The sequence below is a fragment of the Octopus sinensis genome, linkage group LG16 (genome assembly GCF_006345805.1).
Source record: "Octopus sinensis linkage group LG16, ASM634580v1, whole genome shotgun sequence".
Classification (NCBI taxonomy): domain Eukaryota; kingdom Metazoa; phylum Mollusca; class Cephalopoda; order Octopoda; family Octopodidae; genus Octopus; species Octopus sinensis.
The window spans coordinates 2,986,853-3,010,182 of NC_043012.1; the positions used below are offsets into that span (position 1 = coordinate 2,986,853).

The following is a 23,330-nucleotide window of genomic DNA, read 5'->3' on the forward strand; positions in this document are numbered from 1 at the left end:
TTGTTGGTTCTTTTTAGTGTGGCAATCTATTCCCAAGTGTTACCTTGAAATTCTGTTTACCATTTGATCTGGTTCTAAACTGGAAGTATTTAAAACTATTTAAACTATTCCGAAACAATGCTGCGAAGGCTGCCTCTTTTTCTTTTTAATAAGAGCCTTGGGGAACATTGATATTTTTGACTTCACAAAAGTTATGTGGATTTAAGAGGAAAATTCACTAGAATATTTCAGAATCCAAATAAAAATGAGTTGAATCAAGACAAGAAGTTTTATATGTTGTTGTTGCTGTCGTTTAGCCCCAGGCTAACCCTGATTGTGTTGACCTAATGACCACAAGCATTCTAGCAATGACAATTTCATTCTTTCATAGGTGGGTAGGAGGTACATTGTCTAATATGTCCTTGCCTTGTTTAAGATTTGATCTTAATTTAGCTGCTATTTCTAACAGGTTAAACAATTCTGTTTCTTTTTTTCTATTAACTTGCTTCAGCCATTGTACTACAGCCATGCTGGAGCACCACCTTGAAGCATTTAGTCAAACGAATCGAACCGAGTACTTATTTTTAAGTGTAGTACTTATTCCATTGGTCTCTTTTACTGAACTGCTAAGTTACCGGGGACTTAAACAAATTGGTGCAACTTGTCAAGTAGTGGTGGGGAACACACACATACACATATAACAGACTTCTACACAGTGTCATCTACTAGATTCACTCACAAGGCATTGGTCAGCTTGAGGTCTGTAGTTGAAGACACTTGCCCAAGGTCAACCCTGATTGAGCAGACTTCATGAGCAAAAGCATCCCAGCTGTGAATATCTTGTTCCTTTTGTAGTTCCTAGAGCTAGATTGTCATAATGTGTCCTTTCCTTTAAGATGCTGTATTGTAATTTGAGGGAATTTGGCTCCTGTTTATAGCAAGTCAAGTGACATAAAAGAAGGCTTCATATCAAGATTATCACTGCTGCAGCTGTAAAGTCACATTTTTCTTCTCTCATTATCATGAAGTACAGTCTTCAATATCACACCAAAGTTAGTGTTACATGATGATCTCGTGATGAGTGACATACTCTCAAAGATTCTAAGAATATATAGCAGCCAACCAGTTACAGAATGTTACTTTATCTCTAATTAAGTTCCATGGCTGAGTGGTTAGTTGTTTGCTACTCGACCTTGAGGTCTTGGATTCAATCTCTCCACACAGTACCTAAAACAAATATCTTCATAGTATTGAGTTGACTCGAACCTTTTTGGTGAAATTGGTTCAAAGCAAACAAGTAGAATGGTCGATACCTGTAATTTGAAAATTCATCATTGTCCCACAGAATCATACTGAGTCTGACTAGGGACTATATTAACCTTTTAGTATTCAGATTACTTTGTCAAATGCAATGCTTATTTATTCACACTATTTCGAATTAATCACAAACTATTTTGTAGCTTCAAGATATCAATGGTGTACTTGTAAATTTTTTAAATGACATTGGAGGGTAAGTGTAAGAGGTTGGATCTGGTCAGTTTTAACATAAAACAGGTAGAATATTTAGGCTGGACATGACAGGATTAAATGCTAAATGCTAATGGGTTGAGGGGACAATTTTTATTTTATTAGAATACTCAGCCACTTTGGTGTATCAGCTGCTCACTGTCAGGACACTGCATCCTTCAAAACTGCCATGCTTCCAGAAATTTGCCAGCACCCTTTTCTCTGTATGCCACTTTCATGTTTTCTGTCTTTTTTGTGTTTTATCTTGTGTACTATGAATTCATCAATTGGATATGACCACTGTCTTTCTTTATTTGACTCTTACTGCTTTCTGTCCCATAGTTTACTCATTTCTGATGAGTTGTAGTGCACTTGAGCACAGCATACAATAAGCTTATTATTATTATTATTATATTATTATTATTATTAAGGCAGCACGCTGGCAGAATCGTTAGCACACTGGACAGCATGCTTAGTGGCACTTCTTTTGACTTTACATTCCGAGTTCAAATGCTGTCAAGGTCGACTTTGCCTTTCATTCTTTCAGAGTTGATGAAACAAGTATCAGTTTAGCACTAGGATCAATGTAATTGATTAATCCCCCTCTCCTGAAATTTCAGGCCTTGTGCCAATGGTAGGAAGGCTCATCATTATTATTATTATTATTAATATTATAACTATTATTCAGTAGTTTTATTTTTATAATATGCTTTCACTTCACTACAAAGCGCAGCTCTGTGTGCCTTGGGTATGTGCTGTGGTTTGCTGTGATGCTCTTATGGTTATTGTAGTGAAAGTGTTTTGCGTAGGATGTGTGCAGTGCCCAGTAGTGCAATTTTCTGTATGTTATATATATTTGTAAGTCCTGGTGTTTTTGTTATATATTTGTTATGTTTTTGTTATGTATTTGTCTAAAGGCAGTGCTCCAGCATGACCGCAGTCAAATGACTGAAAAGAATAAAAGAGTATTAATGTAATAACAAGACATTGTTCACAATTTAATGTGCTATAGGTAGTTTGGAGCAAGTCCGTAGGGGTGGTCTTCGCCGGCAGGATGGTGATGAAAGAATGAAAATAAGTTGATTTTTGATTTATCGATTGAACAGTATTTTAATTTATTGCTTCAATTAGTTAGTTCTCTCTCTCTGTGCTATGAGGTACATAAGGCCACAGCACAATCTCTCCAACCAGCTCTGTTTTCTACTATTGTTCTGATCTCATTCCAGTATCTCTACTCTTCTTGTCTCCTTTCTTTGTCCACGGTCCTTTGCCATGTGGTTTTAGGGCACCCTGTTGCTCTTTTCCCCTCAGGTTGCCACTTTAGTACCATCATACATTCCCAAATTGAGACAACAACAGCAGGCATCAACAGGATCAGTGATGAAATAAGACTCAGACACTGGAACTGGATCAGACGTGTCCTCAGACAAGATCCAGAATGCAATTGTATGGTGGCACTAAAGTGACCATTTTAATTGCTTAGACGTTACTGTAATTAATAGCAACTATGTTGTTTAATTATAATAATTTCACTGTATTACCTTGATTTCTTTACCTTTGTGGGTGGGCATGGTTCATAGCCACCACACCCTGAATGGATGACGAAACTGAAGAAAGATTATTGAGTTGTAAATAATAATTTAAATAATGGAGTAATGAATTCTGTATTAACTTTTTGTATTTTCTTTATATTTTTCAGGTAAGTTGAATCTCTGATCAGTTGATAGTATGTGTTGGAGTAATGTGAACATCTCAAGGTGAGTCATTATGCTATACCAGGTAACATATAACACTATAGCTATTATTATGTCTTTACATTGCCAAATTATTCCAATGCTATGGAGTACAGCCTCTTATATATATCTGGAGCATTGCACTTTTTTTTTCTGGTTATGTTACATTCAAACAAAAATAAAAAGAAGAAAAAGTAATCTGGTAATCTACCAAATTACAAAGTTTTCTCTTACAGACTCGTCAATCTTAAGGATCAGCTGTCAGGCAGTATTCAGTCTCTACCCTTATACTGATATCATAAGATTTTGCTCTGAAGAAACTTGTTGACTATAACATAACTCTTTACATGCAGTCCTTCATTTTGAAAGATTGTAGATGTAACTTCTTTTATTGCTACAATAGTGTATACTACTATACTATATGGAGTACCAATAATTCAGTGCTTATAATCATCATCATCATCATCATCATCATAATCGGTTAATGTCCGCTTTTCATGCTGGCATGGGTTGGACGATTTGACTGAGGACTGGCGAACCAGATGGCTGCACCAGGCTCCAATCTGATCTGGCAGAGTTTCTACAGCTGGATGCCATTCCTGATACCAACCACTCCAAGAGTGGGTGCTTTTACATGCCACCGGCAGTCAGGCGGTACTGGCAATGGCCATGCTCAAATGGTGTTTTTTATGTGCCATCTGCACAGGAGCCAGTCCAGCGGCCCTAGCAATGACCTCGCTCAAATGTTTTTTCACATGCCACCGGCACAAATGCCAGTAAGGCAACGCTGGTAATGATCACACTCAAATGGTGCTTTTTACATGCCACCGGAATGGAACGTATCACTGGTAATTTATTATTACATTATATTGGTGTTGGTTGTATATCTAAAACACATGCACAGGCAACTTACAAATACAGTAGTCATAGAATAGATTAACTATATAAAGCGTCGCCTTACCTGTACATGAAAAACAAAATTCGAGCATGGTCATTGCAAGTGCCGCCAGACTGGCTCCCGTGCCAGTGACACATAAAAGTACCCACTACACTCTCAAAGTGGTTGACGTTAGGAAGGTCATCCAGCTGTAGAAACCTTGCCATATCAGATTGAGCCTGGTGCAGCCTTCTGGCTCACCAGTCCTCAGTCAAACCATCCAACCCATGCCAGCATGGAAAGTAGACGTTAAACGACGACGATGATGATGATGAAACAAAAAGCATACATATACATGAAACAATATATACACACACAATCATCATCATCATCATCATCATCGTTTAACGTCCGTTCTCCATGCTAGCATGGGTTGGACGGTTCGACCGGGGATCTGGAAAGCCAGAAGGCTGCACCAGGCTCCAGTCTAATCTGGCAGTGTTCTACAGCTGGATGCCCTTCCTAACACCACACCACTCCGTGAGTGTAGTGGGTGCTTTTTTACGTGCCACCTGCACAGGTGCCAGGCGAGGCTGGCAACGGCCACGGTCGGATTGGTGTATTTTATGTGCCACCTGCACGGAAGCCAAACGAGGGGGTGGCATCGGCCACGAGTCGGATAGTGCTTTTTACGTACCACCAGACCAGGGATCCTGGCTGGTTCAATTCGATTTCGATTTCGCTTGCCCAACATGTCTTCGCAAGCAAGGGGGTTGGCAGGGTGCCTGTCGTACGGTCAGATTGGTGTATTTTACGTGCCACCGGCACGGCAAGGAAGCCAGGCGAGGCGGCACTGGCGGCCACGGCCACGAGTCGGATAGTGCTTTTTTATTTACGTTCCACCAGACCAGGGATCCTGGCTGTTTCAATTCGATTTCGATTTCGTTTTCGCTGCCCCAACATGTCTTCGCAAGCAAGGGGGTTGGCATGGGTGCCTGTCGTACGGTCAGATTGGTGTATTTTACATGCCACCGGCACGGAAGCCAGTGGAGGCATCGGCCACGAGTCGGATAGTGCTTTTTACGTACCACCAGACCAGGATCCTGGCTGGTTCAATTCGATTTCGCTTGCCCCAACATGTCTTCGCAAGCAAGGGGGTTGGCATGGGTGCCTGTCGTACGGTCAGATTGGTGTATTTTACGTGCCACCGGCACGGAAGCCAGTGGAGGCGGCGCTGGCATCGGCCACGAGTCGGATAGTGCTTTTTACGTACCACCAGACCAGGGATCCTGGCTGGTTCAATACAAAATGATGACTACACCTTTTGAATCTCTTATTGCTTTTTAAGCATTTTGATTCAATAGACTAATGGTGGATCAATGAAATTGTACCTAAGTTCAATAAGATACCCTATGCTGAATTGTCTATGTGCTAAATTGTCATGTTACGATACTATATATTACTACTATACTATATACTACTGTGAAGGTGCATGGCTCAGTGGTTAGAGCATTGGGCTCACAATCATGAGGTAGTGAGTTCAATTCCCTGACCAGGGTGTGTGTTGTGTCCTTGAGCAAGACACTTTATTTCACATTGCTCCAGCTCACTCAGCTGGTGCCAAGCTGTATCAGCCTTTGCCTTTCCCTTGGATAACATCAGTGGTGTGGAGAACGGAGGCTGGTATGCATGGGCAGCTGTTGGTCTTCTATAAACAACCTTGCCTGTACTTGTGTCTCAGAAGGTAACTTTCTTGGTGCAGTCCCATGGTCATTCATGACTGAAGGGGTCTTCTTCTATATGCTACTGTAAATGCCATTTATTCATACATCATGTTAACCACTCTACTCCACCTCATTTGTACCTCTGCTCTTCCAATACTTAGTTAATTGTACTTGCTGTGGCAGTCATCTGGGTTGGGTTGAGCCAGCTCTGACCGTTGAGCTCCCCATGTCCCTCACAAATGCTGACCACATCTGACGGTCGGCCCTAACATTCCAGCTGGCAAAAGTAATGCTTTTGCCTGTGGCCCAAATATACAGCTGCTAAATTTGACAAATACTCCACAGGAAGAGCAGGTATGTGAGACAGCACAGATGCTGTAGCTGTCTTTCGTTGTTGAGGTGTGTATAGAGATCCTATTTGGAGTTCCAAAGGGAATACAAGTTTACATGTTATCCCTGGTCACATGCTCTTCTAATCCAATAGCTCTCTACCCTCCTCTCTCCCTCTCTACAGATGATGTGCTTCCTTATTTAGAGATATTGATGAAAAAGAAAACAAAAGAGATTGTCTTCCTCTCCAAAACACAAAATTCCTGTTTGCTTCATGTCTAAAATTTAGTAATAATGTACAAACTATGCCTTCATTCACAAATTAAGATACCCCCCCCCCCATACCTACCAGCTGTCCATTCTGCAGACTTTATACTATTTTACCCTTTGAGTCAAACATGAATGAACCATATTAATCTATATCGTTGTTTTTTGTGTAGCCTTAGGTTTACTCTGATCATGCGCATCCATGACATGCTGACAGACAGTCAGCCAACTTGGTGAGATCCACACATCTGTTGTGCCACATATGGGGTTAATATGGTGTTTAGTTTCTTTAAACCCATGCTAACCATGATTGAACAATCCTATAATTGGAGATATTGCAAATGAGGCTGTCTCGTCTTTTTAGTCGTATCTAGAACTACTATTATACATGTTTTGCCATTTTTAAGATAGTAGGGTGGGATGTAAGGGCAGTTTGGCTATTATTTCTTGCAGATGAAGCGACCATATTATTTCTCTCTCTCTCGTTTGGACGAGTGTTTTAGTTATGTGCAGACTATTTCTTTTATCCAGTTGGTGAAACTTGATCTTCACAACATGCACACTGCATGCATTAATAACAACTTGCGCTTGCCATTCCATGTGCTCCATCAATATATTTATTGCCCACACACTCACATACACTCACCACCTCCAGTACATGCTTTCTCACAGTACCCACCTAACTATAACACCCCACCCTCACTAAACCAATGTTACTATAGCACCATGCTTGCACATATCTACCCACATATCTACCCACTGCACTAATACACACACACAGATGCACACACCACACTGCTTTTTTATGCCTGCTTCCAGACACAGATACGCATTGATACATGCATTTATACACCTTCCCATTTCCCTTCTTAACTCCTTGCCCAAAGAACAATATTCCTACCTTGTTCCTAATTCTTTGCCTTCCTCCTGTGTCCTTTCTCCTTTTATTTTATTTAATTATTTTTATATGCTGACTCTCTTTCACCTTTGCTTCTTTCTTTTATTCTGATGAAGGACTGATGTTTGAAACATTATGATTCTCTCTCTCTCTCTCTCCTTAGAAAAGCACTAAACTAATATCATATTTGTCAAACCTGGTTCTTTGTTGCCCTTTGTAATGTTTGTCTTTACAACCGATATATATATATATATATCATCATCATCATCATCATTTAACGTCCGCTTTCCATGCTAGCATGGGTTGGACGGTTCGACTGGGGTCTGGGAAGCCAGGAGGCTGCACTAGGCCCAGTCAGATCTGACAGTGTTTCTACAACTGGATGTCCTTCCTTACGCCAACCACTCCGTGAATGTAGTGGGTGCTTTTTACGTGCCACTGGCACAGGTACCAGGCGAGGCTGGCAATGGCCATGATCAGTTGGTGCTTTTTACGTGCCACCGGCATGAGGCCAGTCGAGGCGGTGCTGGCAACGGCCACGTTCGGACGGTTCTTTTATGTGCCACCGGCACTGGTATCACAACTGCAATTTCCATTGATTTTTGATCGATTTTGATTTTGATTTCACTTGCCTCAACAGGTCTTCGCAAGCAGAGTTTTGTGTCCCAAGAAGGAAAGGTATGCATAAGTGGACTGGCTACATCCCAGGTAGAGGCCACGGTTTATGGTCTCACTTGTCCTGCCGGGTCTTCTCAAATGGTCTCACTTGTCCGCCGGGTCTTCTCACGCAACAGCATACTTCCAAAGGTCTCAGTCACTAGTCATTTCCTCAGTAGACCTAATGTTCGAAGGTCATGCTTCACACCCACCTCGTCCCAGGTTTTCCTGGGTCTCCCTCTTCCATCCGATCGTGGCACATAAAAAGCACCCACTACGCCCACGGAGTGGTTGGCGTTAGGAAGGGCATCCAGCCGTAGAAACATTGCCAGATCAGACTGGGCCTGGTGCAGCCTTCTGGCTTCCCAGACCACAGTTGAACCGTCCAACCCATGCTAGCATGGAAAGCGGACGCTAAACGATGATGATGATGATCTTCATCCATTTTCGCCACATGACCATACCAGCGCAATCATATACATATATATATACACATGTATATATATATTTGTATATTCTTAACATGTAGAGGTAGGTTCAAATACAAAATATGCTGGACACTGTAGTGTATGCCTTAAGAGAATAACTTCTCCCTTTTAGACAACAGTATGTTCAATATGCTCATCTCATTGGTGCATGGCATATTCATATATATATACACACACACACACACACACACACATGCAGACCATGAGAGGATAATTCCATTGTCCATGCTGGCATGGGTTGGACAGTTTGACTAGGGCTGGTAAGCTGACAGGCTGCACCAGACTCCAGTCTTATTTGACATGGTTTCTCTGGCTGAATGCCCTTCCTAACACCAACCACTCCAAGAGTGTAATGGGTGCTTTTACATGCCACTGATTCCATTGTTTGACACCAGTATCTGCCATGACTGCAATTTCACTTGGTTTAATGGGTCTTCTTCTCAAGCACAGCGTATTGCCAAAGGTCTTGGTCATTTGTCATTGCCTCCATGAGGCCCAATGTTCAAAAGGTGCTTTTTACGTAACACCAGCATCGACCATAACTATGATTTCACTTAGCTTGACAGGTCTTCTCAAGCATAGAATGCCGCCAAAGGCCTTGGTCACTAATCGTTGCTTCCATGAGGCCCAACATTCAAAGATCATGTTTCACCACCTTATCCCATGTCTTTCTGGGTCTACCTCTACCATAGTTTCCCTCCACTGAGATTGGCACTTCTTTACACAGCTTTCCTTGTCCATAAGTATCACATGATCATACCAGCACAGTCATCACTCTTGCACAACACATCTGTTGCCTCTTATGCCCAACTTTCCTCTCAAGATGCTTACACTTGTCATATATGCCCACTGACATTCCATATCCAACAAAGCATTCTAACTTCATTTTTTTCAAGCCTACGCATATCCTCGGTGGTCACTGCCCATGTTTCACTGCCGTGCAGCATAGCTGCTCGCATGCAGGCATCATACAGTCTGCCTTTCTGCCTGAGGGAGAGGCCATTTGTTGCCTACAGAGGTAGGAGCTCTCTGAACTTTACCCAGCCTATTCTTATTCTCACAGCTATGCCCTCAGAGCATCTACCTCTGCTACTGGCTTGGTCACCTAGATAATAGAAGCTATCCACACAAACACACACACACACACACTCACACACACACTCACATTACAGTCTCATAATGTTTATCCTAGGTTTGTTTTTTATTTGAAAGTTAAGACTTCTAGATTGTTGAAGGTACTTGACGTTACAATATACATAAATTGCTTCTGATTCAAAAGAGTTGTTTCATTTTTATTTATTTATTTGGCCGTTTGCCAGCCTCATCTGGCACCTATGTCGGTGGCACATAAAAACACCATCCGAGCGTGGCCGTCTGCCAGCCTCGTCTGGCACCTGTGTCGGTGGCACATAAAAACACCATCCGAGCGTGGCCATCTGCCAGCCTCGTCTGGCACCTGTGTCGGTGGCACATAAAAAACACCATCCGAGCGTGGCCGTCTGCCAGCCTCGTCTGGCACCTGTGTCGGTGGCACATAAAAAACACCATCCGAGCGTGGCCGTTTGCCAGCCTCGTCTGGCACCTGTGTCGGTGGCACATAAAAACACCATCCGAGCGTGGCCGTTTGCCAGCCTCGTCTGGCACCTGTGTCGGTGGCACATAAATCACCCACTACACTCGGAGTGGTTGGCGTTAGGAAGGGCATCCAGCTGTAGAAACACTGCCAGATCTGACTGACTGGACTGGTGCAGCTTTCGGGCTCCCCAGACCCCAGTTGAACCGTCCAACCCATGCTAGCATGGAAAGCGGACGTTAAATGATGATGATGATGATGATGATGATTTTCACTGATAATTCCGGATTCACAATTATTTACCAACTTATTCTTTCATCTTGTTCTCATGTTTTCACATCTGTTGAGAAGGAAGTCCAATTATTTGGGATGGGAGTGTCTTGCACATGAGTAAACTTAGCCAAGAGTTACATTATTTAATGCATTTTAGAATTAAATTTCAATTTAAGTAGACACTGAGATTTTTGTTGTGTAGACCTACATGGCATACATGTAGCCAGCTGGATAAGACTAGGTGCAACCTACAGATGTGTTGTTTCAGATATACCAACTGATCTGTATGGAGAGGAAAGAGGAAACTAGCTGAAGAATTTGATAGCATGTAGTTTCTGTTGTATTTATAGTGTGGCTTTTTATTATGGTTAAGAAGTTTGCTTCACAACTGTATAGTTTCAGGTCCAACTTCACTCAGCACAGCATCTAAGGCAAGCATCTACTATCATAGCCTTGGATGACTACAATCTTGTGAATAAAATTCAATAGATTCAGGCGCAGGAATGGCTGTGTGGTAAGTAGCTGGCTTACCAACCACATGGCTCCAGGTTCAGTCCCACTGCGTGGCGCCTTGGGCAAGTGTCTTTTACTATAGCCTCAGGCCAACAAAGCCTTTTGAGTGGATTTGTTAGACGGAAACTGAAAGAAGCCTGTCGTATCTATCTATGTATATATATATATATATATATATAGTTATATATATGTGTGTTTTGTGTGGTGTGTGTATATGTTTGTGTGTCTGTGTTTGTCCCCCCAACATCGCTTGACAACTGATGCTGGTGTGTTTATGTCCCTGTAACTTAGCAGTTCATCAAAAGACTGATAGAATAAGTACTAGGCTTACAAAGAATAAGTCCAGGGGTCAATTTGCTCGATCGACTAAAGGCGGTGCTCCAGCATGGCCACAGTGAAATGACTGAAACAAGTAAAAGAAAAAAAGAAAAAGGAAAATATGGAAACTGTGTGGAAGTGCATTGGAGTTGTTCTTCTTCTTGGGTGCTAGGTTTGATCCAATGTGTAGTTCAGCACCTCTATCTATTCCTTGGGTCCCTTTAATGGAGCCCACTCTGTTGCAAGAATCTGGGCCCAGTCTCTGGTTTGAGAACAACTTTCTCTTTTCTTTAAGTCTTGGATATCTGAAAAGGCACATTGGTGCTGTTTTTTACTCCTCTGACTTCCTTCCTCTCCATGTGGTCACTGAGGCATTCTTTGACAATGTCGCAATAAAATATTAGGGAAAGGTATACTTGATTAGATTAAATTCATTACTTGGTGCTATTTATTTGATCAGAGGGCTTTGAACTCATGATGTAAATTTGAATCATCATCATCATCGTTTAACGTCCGCTTTCCATGCTAGCATGGGTTGGACGGCTCAAATGGGGTCTGGGAAGCCCGAAGGCTGCACTAGGCCCAGTCTGATCTGGCAATGTTTCTACAGCTGGATGCCCTTCCTAACGCCAACCACTCTGTGAGTGTAGTAGGTACTTTTTATGTGCACCGACACAGGTGCCAGATGAGGCTGGCGAACGGCCACGCTTGGATGGTGTTCCATTGATGTTCATCGATTTTGATTTGATTTGATCAGAAATATCTATCACAAGACATTTGTGTTCCAGTACTCTACTAGAACATAACAGTCAACAAGAGTTAACAGCTGGAAGTTTAAATATTGTTTATTGGCTAAACCAGTTGAAGTGCCATTCTGGAGAATTTATGGCTGTGATATGAGCTTGGTTTAGGTTGCTCTCATCTGGTGACCTTTAAGTGGCTTCATCCCTGCTGGCTAAGATATAAAATTGAGTTAAGATAGGGTTTTGTTCCTGCTATAAAATGACCACTTAAAATAACTTTACATTACAACTTTAACTAAAAGGAAATCTGTACGCATGTATGTTTATGCATAATAAACCACTCCTATGATTTGGTTTCAGATTCCCAGATGTATATATTTCACGGCATTTGTGTCAGTCTGTAATGTCCTCTAGGGAAGTGTGAACATATGAACATCCATTCACCCCAGTTTGTAGATACAGTCCCCAAACCAAAATAATAATAATATAATAATAATAATAATAATTAATAATAATTTCAAATTTTAGCATAAGGCCAGCAATTTCAAGGTTGGGGTAAGTCAATTACATCAACCCCCTCATGTTCAACTGGCATTTATTTTATTGACCCTCAAAAGATGAAAGACAAAGTTAATCGTGGCAGAATTTGAACTCAGAATGTAAAGACAGCCAAAATACTGTTAAGCATTTTGTCCATGTGCTAACAATTCTGCCAGCTCTCCACCTTAATAATGATGATGATGATGATGATGATGATGATGATGATGACGATACGACGTACGACGACGACGACGACGACGACGACGACGACGACGACGACAACGACGACGATAAAAAAAAAAATTTAGGATTATTGTGTATTTGATGAAAATATTGTCCAACCCCTTAAAAGAAACTAAACTACAAGTGAGCCAACAAACAATAGAGCTGCTGTAGTTGACCTACTAGATGTAGCAGCCAAAATCTTTCTCCCAAATCACTCTGACTCATTTTAAAAAAAGAAACCTTTGCCTTTCTTTTGGATAACATCAGTGGCATGGAGAGCGGGAGCTGGTATGCATAGGCAACTGGTGGTCTTGCCTGGATTTGTGCCTCAGAGGGTAACTTTCTTAATATGTAATCCCCTAGTCATTCATGACCAAAGAGGATCTTTTTTTTTTTTATATCATGGTATCACAGTATCAACCAGACTGTCTGATGTTGTTACACATTGCTGGTCACAATGCACATCACATTGTTTCAGCTTTCGAATGATACCACCCTGCTTACCTAGCCAGCAGGGTGGCATTCCCCTCTGTTCGGAACACTATTCCATCGCAGGGTTACTCATTTACAGCTGGGTGGACTGGAACAATGTGAAGTGAAGTGTTTTGCTCAAGAATACAACACACTACCCAGTTCAGAAATTGAACTCACAATCTAGCAACCATGAGGGCAACACCCTAACCACTAGGCCATACAGCACATTGTAGCAGCACACCTGTCTCTATCCTCATTCTCAATTACTCTAACCCCCCCCATCTGGTCTGGGTAACCATGTACCTCCTCTACAGTAAGAAACCTGTTTCTCTCTCTGTGTCTCACCATTCCCTTTCATAATCTGACACATGATCCCCTCCTCCAATGCCCCTTCCCCTCTCAAAGAACCTTTGTCTTGCAAATTACTTGGTGACCCTGCTAGTACTGCTGCCATGTAAAAAGCGTCCACTCCACACTGTAGAGTGGTTGGCATTTGGAAGGGCATTCAGCTGTAAAAACCATGCCAAAACTGACCTCACCAGTGCTGGTGCCATGTAAAAAGCAGTCAGTTCACTCTGTGGGGTAGTTGGTGTTAGGAAGGGCATCCAGCCATAAAAACCCTGCCAAAACAGAGACAGAAGTTTAGTGCAAGCTCCTGCCTGGCCGGCTCAATGCCAGCATGGTTAGCAGATGTTAAATGATGATGATGATGATATATAAATACACGTGCTCATCTCTCTCTCTCTCTCCTCTCTCTCTCTATATATATATATAATATATATATATATATATATATATAAAGATAATCTTCATTCAGTTTCCATCGTCATATCCGCTCACAAGGCTTTGGTCAGCATGGGGTTGTAGTAGAAAACAATTACCCAATGTGCCCTGCTGTGACATTGAACCAGAAACCATATGGTTGGGAAGCAAATACCTCAACTACATAGCTGTACCTGAGGACTAGCAAGCCAGAAGACTGTAGCAAGCTCTATTCTGATCTGGCAGGGTTTCTACAGCTGGATGCCCTTCCTAACACCAACCACTCCGAGAGTGTAGTGGGTGCTTTTTACATGCCACCAGCACAGGAGCCAGTCAGGTGTCACTGGTATCGACCACACTCGAATGGTGCCTTTTACGTGCCAGTCAGGCAGTACTGGCATTAGCCACGACAATGACTTCACTTGACTCAACAGGTCTTTGCAAGCACAGTTTATTGCCCAATGATTGAAGGGTACTCTTATATGGGCCAGTTATGCTGCACTGGCTTAGGCCATGATTATAGTCGCACTTGGCTTTCCGGGTCTTCTCAAACACAGACATATCTCCAAAGGTCTCAGTCACTCGTCATCGCCTATGTGAGGCCCAACGTTTGGAGATCGTGCTTCACCACCTCATCACATGCAAATCCAGAACCTCATTCTTCAGTGACTCAGCATTTCTAACAGTAATGAACTATCAAGTGCAGTTCTCAATCTCTAACTCTCAATCCATTATTTTATTTGTATTCTTTCTCTAAATAAGGAGCTTTGTTTTTCATAACCACAGGTCAGCCTTGATTAAGCTGAATCATGATCAAATATATTCATGCCATGACAAATTCCATGTTTTTTTTCCATTTGCAGACAATGTTTTTAAGACTATATTATCCATTGTGTTCTCCTCTTTAAGTCAGTAGGGTGTGTCTTGAGGAAGGTTTAACTGCTATTTCTAGTAGGCCATTCGACCACATAGAGGCTCCCTGAAGTTACTGTCAAATAATAGTGTATTAGTAGTTGAGGAAAAAGAAAGCATGTTTGGAAGTATATTTTATTGAATTAAAAAAAAAAAAGACTGGTTTTGGAGCAGCCCCATCATGTTTGAGAAGTGGATTTAGTGGTAAACATCTTCAGACTAGCACTTCAGGTTGATGATATCTTGCTGAGAATTCTCCTGTTTTAAATATAGCAAAAGAGGGCTCAAGTAGGGACAGTTGACTAACTGTGGCACTCTGGGAACACATACCACTTCTCTATCTTTCACAATTTCCCTGCATCTATCTTCACCTCCCATCTCTCTCCCACTTTCACACACACACACACACATACACGAAACACACTCACACATGTAATATTAATGTTATTGACTTTTGGAATAAGATTTTTAGAAACTCTTATCTGAGCTAAACAACTCAATCTGAACAAGGGACAGTTTGTTTATGAGGTGGATTAAAAACCTACAGGAAATTTCTAAGTTGTAAACAAAACTATTTAATCTGTTAAACCCATTGCATGAGAGAGAGAGAGAGAGAAAGAAGGGGGAGGGAGAAGGGTGGGGAGAAATGCTGTTGTTTTAGTCCCTAATTTATACTAATCAAACAGACTTTAGATCAAAACCATTCCAGCTGTGTCCATCCCACTTTCCAGTCAGACATATCTAAGACTTCTTAATCCACTGTGTCCTCAAAATTGTAGGATGTGATTTGAGTGTCATTTAGCTGCTATTATTACTAAAAGTGTGGACTACACTGCTAGCATGAGAAAGGTGGTATATAATTTAAGTAGTTGATGATGTTGGTCACAGGCCTGTTGATGGAATTTTCTTCCTTTCAGAGAGAAGTTTTGGTGACTTCTTTCTGGTTTTGGCAGATGATCCAATTTTGAAGTATATTTAGTTTGGCTCAGGCATGGTGGTGTGATTTAAGAAGTTTGCTTTACAGCCATGTGGGTTTTTTCTATTCAGTCCCACCACATGACACCTTGTACAACTGCCTTTAACTATAACCCCAAGATGACCAAAGCCTTGTGAGTGGATTTGACTGACAGAAACTGAAAGGAGCCCATATATATATATATATATATATATATATATATATATATGATACACTTGAACACTCCAATCAGTTAAGATCAGAAGCCATGAGAGCCACTTTATTATCATTATTATTATTGTTATTATTATTATTATTGTTATTTTTATTTATTATTATTATTATTATTATTATTATCATCATCATCATTGTTATTGTTGTTATTAGTCATACTGTGGACAAATGTTTTACATTTGGAATCAATGTCCTTGATACCGAGGCGTGCCCAGTTTCCTTGGATATCAAAGACCTTTCTTATAATCCTTGGTGTTCCCAATTGAGTAGATTTCTGAATTAATGCGATTCTAAGGCTATCATGATTTTTGTAGTTGTTTTCAAATTCTACCAAGTTTGACTTTGCCTTTCATCCTTTCGAAATCGATTAAATAAGTACCAGTCTGAGGTCGAGGAAATCGGTTCGCCCCTCCCTCAATATTTCAGATCTTAATTGTAGGCTTGCTTGCTCAGAGCTGGCCCACGGCTAAAGAATATCAATATTTTGGTAGTGAAATCTGTAAGCTCCTTTTGTGATGAGCTGGCAGTTTCTGGTTGTTGGTGAGCTGTGCAATTAGGAAGACACTTTATTGTATTTGTTATTTGTAGTTATTGTCATTTAGTGCCAGGTCAACATCAGTTTATGTTCAGTGACATTCCAATCTTGACCATCCTGTCTATGTTTATCCCATTTCCTTTTGTAAAAATGACAGAATGTAATCCGAGGGAGATTTGACTTCTCTCCAGATAGATCCCTACCTCTTCATCTCTGCTTTAGAGTATCCCATCTCCAACTAATGTCAAGATGTCCTCTTTTCCACTTCCCTTGTGGGCTTCAGGTTAGAGCCTGATGGGACATATGTTTCCCTGAAGGAAGACCTTCCTCTCCCAGGTTTTGTCGGTTCTGGATTGTCATCATCATCATCATGTATCTGGGTTGGACAGTTTGACAGGTCAGGTTCTGGATTGTCATCATCATCATCATGTATCTGGGTTGGACAGTTTGACAGGAGCTGCACCAGATTCCAAAGTTTTGTTTTGGCATGGTTTCTACAGCTGGATGCCCTTCCTCATGCCAACCACTTTGCAGAGTGTATTGGGTGTTTTTTATGTGGTACCAGTGATACTTTTGTAACTTTGCCTTTCTCTAAGGTAGGGTTGTTGGCCTTACACAAACCTGTTTTTACCACTGGAAATAGGAGGTCCATATTAGGCTGGCCTCTATCCTTAGGCCTGTCCAGCATGGGAGGGCCGCTCAGGAGCTTGCTCCCTTCCCCCTTTCTTGTATAGCTCTCAGGGTCGTTGAAGTACACAAGCCACCTCACTGCAACATGGGCTGAACCTTGTTATGTTCTAGATATTGGTCAACATGGATACAAGTTGTTGATGGCATTCAAATTATGCTATTACTACAATTATCATCTTCTTAACTCAGTTTTTTTCTTTTTTGATGCTTTTCTTTTCCTTGTCCTCTCCTCGACTCTTTTAAACACTATTCATTGAAATGTCACATTGATAATATTTCTTCAACTAAGCATTAATTGTAGTTATCAAAAATCATCTGCTCTGCTTCATAACATACATCTTCTTTGATGCATGAAAGGAGTCTGTGTGTATGTTTGTAAGTTGGTCAACCAGCCTGAAATAGCAAGTAAATCTCTCTCAATCTTTGCCTCACTGTCTTAAAAACAGAGGCATATACTGGATAGCCAATATACCATACACATATATAAATAATACACACACACACACACACCTAACAAAATCACCATTCTCATTTATCATATGGTCAATCTACAAACTGCAAGGGTTGAGAAAAGTATGTCATATCCCATATTGTGAGATGATGGGGGAGGCAGTCTTTATCTCTTTGCCTATGTCTATCATGAAAGGAACCTGTATGTATGTTTGTAGTTGATCAGCCAGCAAGAAATAGCAGCCAAATCTCCTTCAATCTTTACCTTACTGTCTTAAAAACAGAGACATGTACTGGATAGCCAATATACCATACACAAGTATACACAATACACTAATACCCCCCCCCCCAACACACACACATACACCTACTCACACACACACATGCAGACCTAACAAAATCACCATTCTCATTTATCACATGGTCAATCTACAAACTGCAAGGATTGAGAAAATTTTGTCATATCCCATATTGTGACATGGGGGGAGGGAGAGGGGCAGTCTTTATCTCTCTCTGTACAACAGCAACAATAGCAATAATTACAACAATAAACATATTTTGTCTTTTCCTTGGTGTATTATCATTACATTTTTTTTTTGTTTTATATCTTTTATAGTTTACTTGTTTCTGTCATTAGACTACGGCCATGCTGAAAGAACATTTAATAGAATGAATCAATCCCAATACTTATTTTATTATTAAAAAAAAAGAAGAATTTTCTTTTTAAACCTGGTTCTTATTCTATTGTTCTCTTTTGCTGAACTACTATGTTACAGGGATGTAAGCACACCAACTCCAGTTATCAAGCAGTGGTGGGATGACAAAAAAGAGACACACACACACACACACATAGATATGTATAGAATGGGCTTCTTTCAGTTTCCATCTACCAAATCCACTCACAAGGTTTTGATCGGCCCAAGACTATAGTAGAAGATACTTACCACACAGTGGGACTGAGCCTGGACCCACATGGTTGGGAAGGAAACTTCTTACTACACAGCTTGAAAATATTTTCTTACTACTGCCAACACTGTTACCACAACCATCCACCACCACAACTACCCCTACTGTAAATTCATTTGTTACCCTGAGTAATATATAAATCCTACTGCTCCCTGTCACCATTTTAACCAAATCACCATCATCATCATGATGATAAGCGTCATCACTCCTGCCACTATCATCATTATTACCTATCATTATCATCGTCAGTGGTCCTCAATATTTCTCCACCCACATACTTTAAACCCTTGTCCCCTAAAGTTGACCCCCACCTCCACTAGGGTTTGTAGTCCTGTGAGCTGCATGATGACCTCAATAGTGACCCCCACTCCACTAGGTTGTAGCATGAAAAAACTGCCCATGATACACTCTGTGAAAAAAAAAACACCCAGGTTGTGAAAAGGTTGATGATAAGAAGAGCATCCAACTGTAGAAATCATGGCCAAAACAGACACTGGAGGGCAATGCAGTCCTTAGATCCATCAGATTTTGTCAAACAGTCCAACCCATGCCAGCATGGAAAATGGACATTGAATGACAATGATGGTGATCCAGTTGAGCATATTTAACTTGCTTACTTCTCATTTTCTTACCTTTTTTTACAACTATGGTGTATCACTCTTTCTTTTGTGCACATAACCTGTTGGAAGTGCAGATGACTATCTCCAGAAGCCTACCCCACAAGCTCATCTCTCCACCTCTTATCACCCATACTTTCTTCCAACCCCAGACCTGCACTAACCACTTTCTGCGACCCTTCATCCACAAAATGTCAACCTTCAGAACCCCCTTCCTGTCCATGTTTTTCCTGCAGTCATTGACACTTAGCAGATGCTGAAGATGAGCATCAACTGCATCAGTGTAACCAGTCTTAGAGGCCTTGTCTATTATTTGTTCAGAGAAAAATACCTTTAGTCCATTAACACATGTACACTGTAGGCAGAATACTTCCACAAGATTTACCTCTTCCAGTGACTGTATCACATTGGGAGGAAATCCTGTGGCCTGAAGCTCATAGCTACTCATTTAGTTGGTTAATCTGTCCTGAGTAAATTGGTGTACCTTACTGAAAAGCACAGTTTCTTGGAGTCCTAATATATTCTTACATACCATTGTTTGCCTATGGACCCCTGGAGTCCTAATATATTCTTACATACCATTTTTTTCCTGTGGACCCTTTCTGGAGATAGTCATATGCACTTCCAACAGGTATGTACACAACACAAAGAGTGATACAGCATAGTAGTGAAACATGGTAAGAAAACTAGAAGTAACCAAGTTAAATATGAACCCCTTTGATTACTATTCGATTGTGGTAACCCCCCCAAGCCATTCAATGTTTAAAAACTAGTTTTATAGATGTTTCTTTCAAAATTCCTAATTTGTTTTTCACACATTAATTTGTGTAAATTGAACTATGTAAAACGTCAGAGAAAGAAACCTCTCTGTTTCTTGCAGTAAACACATCGAAAGTAGCATTTTCCTTTGGACCCTTGGAATACTGCAGTGGATCCTCAATCTACTATTTTGCTTACATGGACCCCCAAAAGCCTTACATGGTTCCCCAGGGGGTCATATGGACTCTGGTTGTGAACCACTGTTTTATATGGTTGCATGACCTGTTAAAGATAACAGTCTAATCTGCCTTGGATTTCATTCTGCCATCTTAAAAAAAAGGAATAGTACTTTGGATGATGTAATCCTAGATACACAATGTCTGAAAAAAGACAGTATGGTCAGGGCTGGAATAATTTTATTCATAGGTGTGGTCAGTTTGGGCTGAAACAAGTATTTTGCACTGATTACAACAGTATCAACTTTCTGCCTATTCACTTTTTGTCTGTATACCAAAACCACTTTCTCGATGCTTTTCAAACTTCTAAAGCTCCAAATAGACTCTTAACCTGATATTTTAAGGGAAGATTTCTACCTGACAAGTGGAAGTAATTATAAAATGAAACACAAATGTAATATTTGAAACTTGAAAATCTTCAAGCTGAAAGGGTGACTCTGGCAAAGATCAAAGGTGGATCATCCTCATCATTGTTCGGCCGTGGTCGAGACAATGGAATTTACTATGTTATGCCAGACTTCACGGTCCATCATAGCATTACGGAGGTCCTGTTGCTGGATGCCTGTATCCCTGGAGATTACATCAGGGTAGGAGAGTGTGCGCCCTCTGGTATTCCAGAGGAGAAGAGGAGAAATTACTTCTTTCTCAGCTCTACAACAATGTCCAGCAAACTGGACTCTCCTACCTTTCACAAGAGATGACACAGGTGGTAATTTCCCATATATTTGCATTTTGGTTGGATGGCGCTTCCACGAGAGATTTTGAGCTCTCATAAGGAGGCAAGTGTAGGTTCCATCCAACCGCCTCTCAAGCTTCTTTGATAACGTCCAGGTTTCTGAGCCATAGGTGGATGGGAATGTATGGAAGGCAGGAAGAGAATGAATGTGAGTTTTGAAACTTGAAAGGATTAAAAGTTAATTTCAATATCAAAATATGTAAGGGAGGGGAAAAAATAATGTGTGAGTAGAACAAACCTATATCTCTCCTTTAACCTTCATATATACTTTTGTTGAAAGATCAATCCCTTGCAATCACTGACCCTATTTAACCCAGTTCTTCAATAACAGCTATGGGATAAAGATTAAGGCTCTGAATGTCTTGTCTTAATCCTTACAAATACGTTAATATTATACCAAAAGTCTTTGGGTTTATTTTTGTTTTTTTTTCTCATACTCGTGTTTTCTCCTTCTAAGTCTCAGTTTTTCTACTCCCTACCCCTCTCCCTCGTTTTAATCTGTCTCTACAAAAATGGACTAAACATTCCAACAGTCTGTTTTGTAACCCCCCCTCTCCAACTTCTTCCCACTTGTTAATACTCTTGGAGTAGCCCAGATCGCTTATACAATTTTCTTCATCTTTGTATGTATATATATGTACATATGTGCATGGGTATATAAATGTGTGTGTATGTACGTACGTGTGTTTGTTTATGTATTATGTGTGTGTGTATTATATATATATATATATATATATATATATATATATATATATATATGTATGTATGTATATATGATGTATGTATATATGTATGTATGTATATGTATGTATGTATATATGTATGTATGTATGTATGTATGTATGTATATATGTATGTATGTATTATGTAGTATGTATGTATATATGTATGTATGTATATATGTATGTATGTATGTATGTATATATGTATGTATGTATGTATATATGTATGTATATATGTATATGTATGTATATATGTATGTATGTATATGTATATATATGTATGTATATAGATATATATATGTATAAATATATCTATATACATATGTATATGTATGTGTATATTTACATATATATATATATATATGTATTATATATATGTATATGTATGTGTATATATACATATATGTATTATATATACATATATGTGTATATATATACATGTATATGTATGTATATATATATATATATATACGTATATATGTATGTATATATATATATATCCATATATATGTATGTATATATATATCTATATATACATATATGTATGTATGTGGATATGTGTGTTGGGAGGGGTGTATGTATGTGTGTATGCTTCTCTTTAATTCTATGGACATTTGAAGTTTGACCAGCTGCTTATGTTAGCTTTTGTATATCTTTTAGTCGTATCAGCTATTGATTCATTCTTCCTTAGACGATGGTTTTTGGTAAGAGTGGGTGGTATGAGTGTGAGGTGGCGGAAGGAGAGATACATTTATCCTCTATCCCTCCTTCCATCTCTCATTTCCCTGTTTCTCTCTCTTTCTCTCTCTCTTAGCATCTTTCCTTCCTATACTTCTCATATGATATTTCAGCTTCCTATCTGCTTTGTTGCTAGGTGGTGCTAGTGGTAGTGTTGCTGCTGCTGCTGATGATGATGATGTTTATGATGGTGATGATTATGATGATAATAACAAGCATTATTGTTGTTCGCGAGGGTATTAGCTGTAGTAGTAGTAATAGTAGTATCTATATAAAAATGTAATGTAGGATAGTAGTTCAAGTAGACTAATTCTAGCTGTCAGTCTGGCTGTTTCGTCCACATGCATTGGTAGCTGCTTTAGTTTCGAGTTATTTATTTACGAAATAGTAAGACTGTTTAGTATTTGACCAGTCTAACCCAAATATAATAATAATAATAAAAAAAGGAAAGCGATGAGGAAAAAACTCTTTGGATGGTTTTACACTTCATCGAAAGACAAAGCTTTCCAGGAAACTGAGTGGAAATGGGTAGGAAATGTATTTTTGTTTTGTTTTGTTCTTTTGTTTTTTAATTCCTTTTATTTTATTTTTTTTTTTTTTCGGATTTGTTATCCCAGAACGTTCTTTCCCAGCCCTTTCTTCCACCCATCCGATTCCTTCAAGTTTTAACCTAAATTATTATTACATGTTGTCATTGCTATATAAGATAGTCAGACAGTTGGTTTGTTTATGCGTATATGCGAAGTTACTTATGAATTTACTTACAGACACTCTCTCTCTCTCTCTCTCTCTCTCACGCGCTCGTCCGCACGCGCGCGCGCACGAGCACACACGTATTTATTATATGCGTCTGTAGCTTAGCTGTTCCTTCTCCCATCTTTACATATCGAGAGACAGGAA

The 23,330-nt window shown here is 40.1% G+C and overlaps 1 protein-coding gene across 5 annotated transcripts in view; it reads left to right on the top strand.

The window, feature by feature from the left end:
- LOC115220392 (SH2 domain-containing adapter protein F) overlaps positions 1–23,330 on the top strand; it is a 232,883-nt gene that overhangs the window by 81,162 nt on the left and 128,391 nt on the right. Inside the window, exon 1 of one of the 5 annotated variants that reach the window (XM_029790514.2) lies at positions 22,815–22,958. The exons of 3 other annotated variants lie outside the window; for them this stretch is intronic. In XM_029790514.2, coding sequence (XP_029646374.1) covers positions 22,884–22,958 — 75 coding nt within the window. In that variant the 5' untranslated portion in view covers positions 22,815–22,883. Of the gene's footprint in view, positions 1–22,814; positions 22,959–23,330 lie in introns of those variants that run through there. One more of the 5 variants, XM_036509832.1, reaches the window with a different exon arrangement.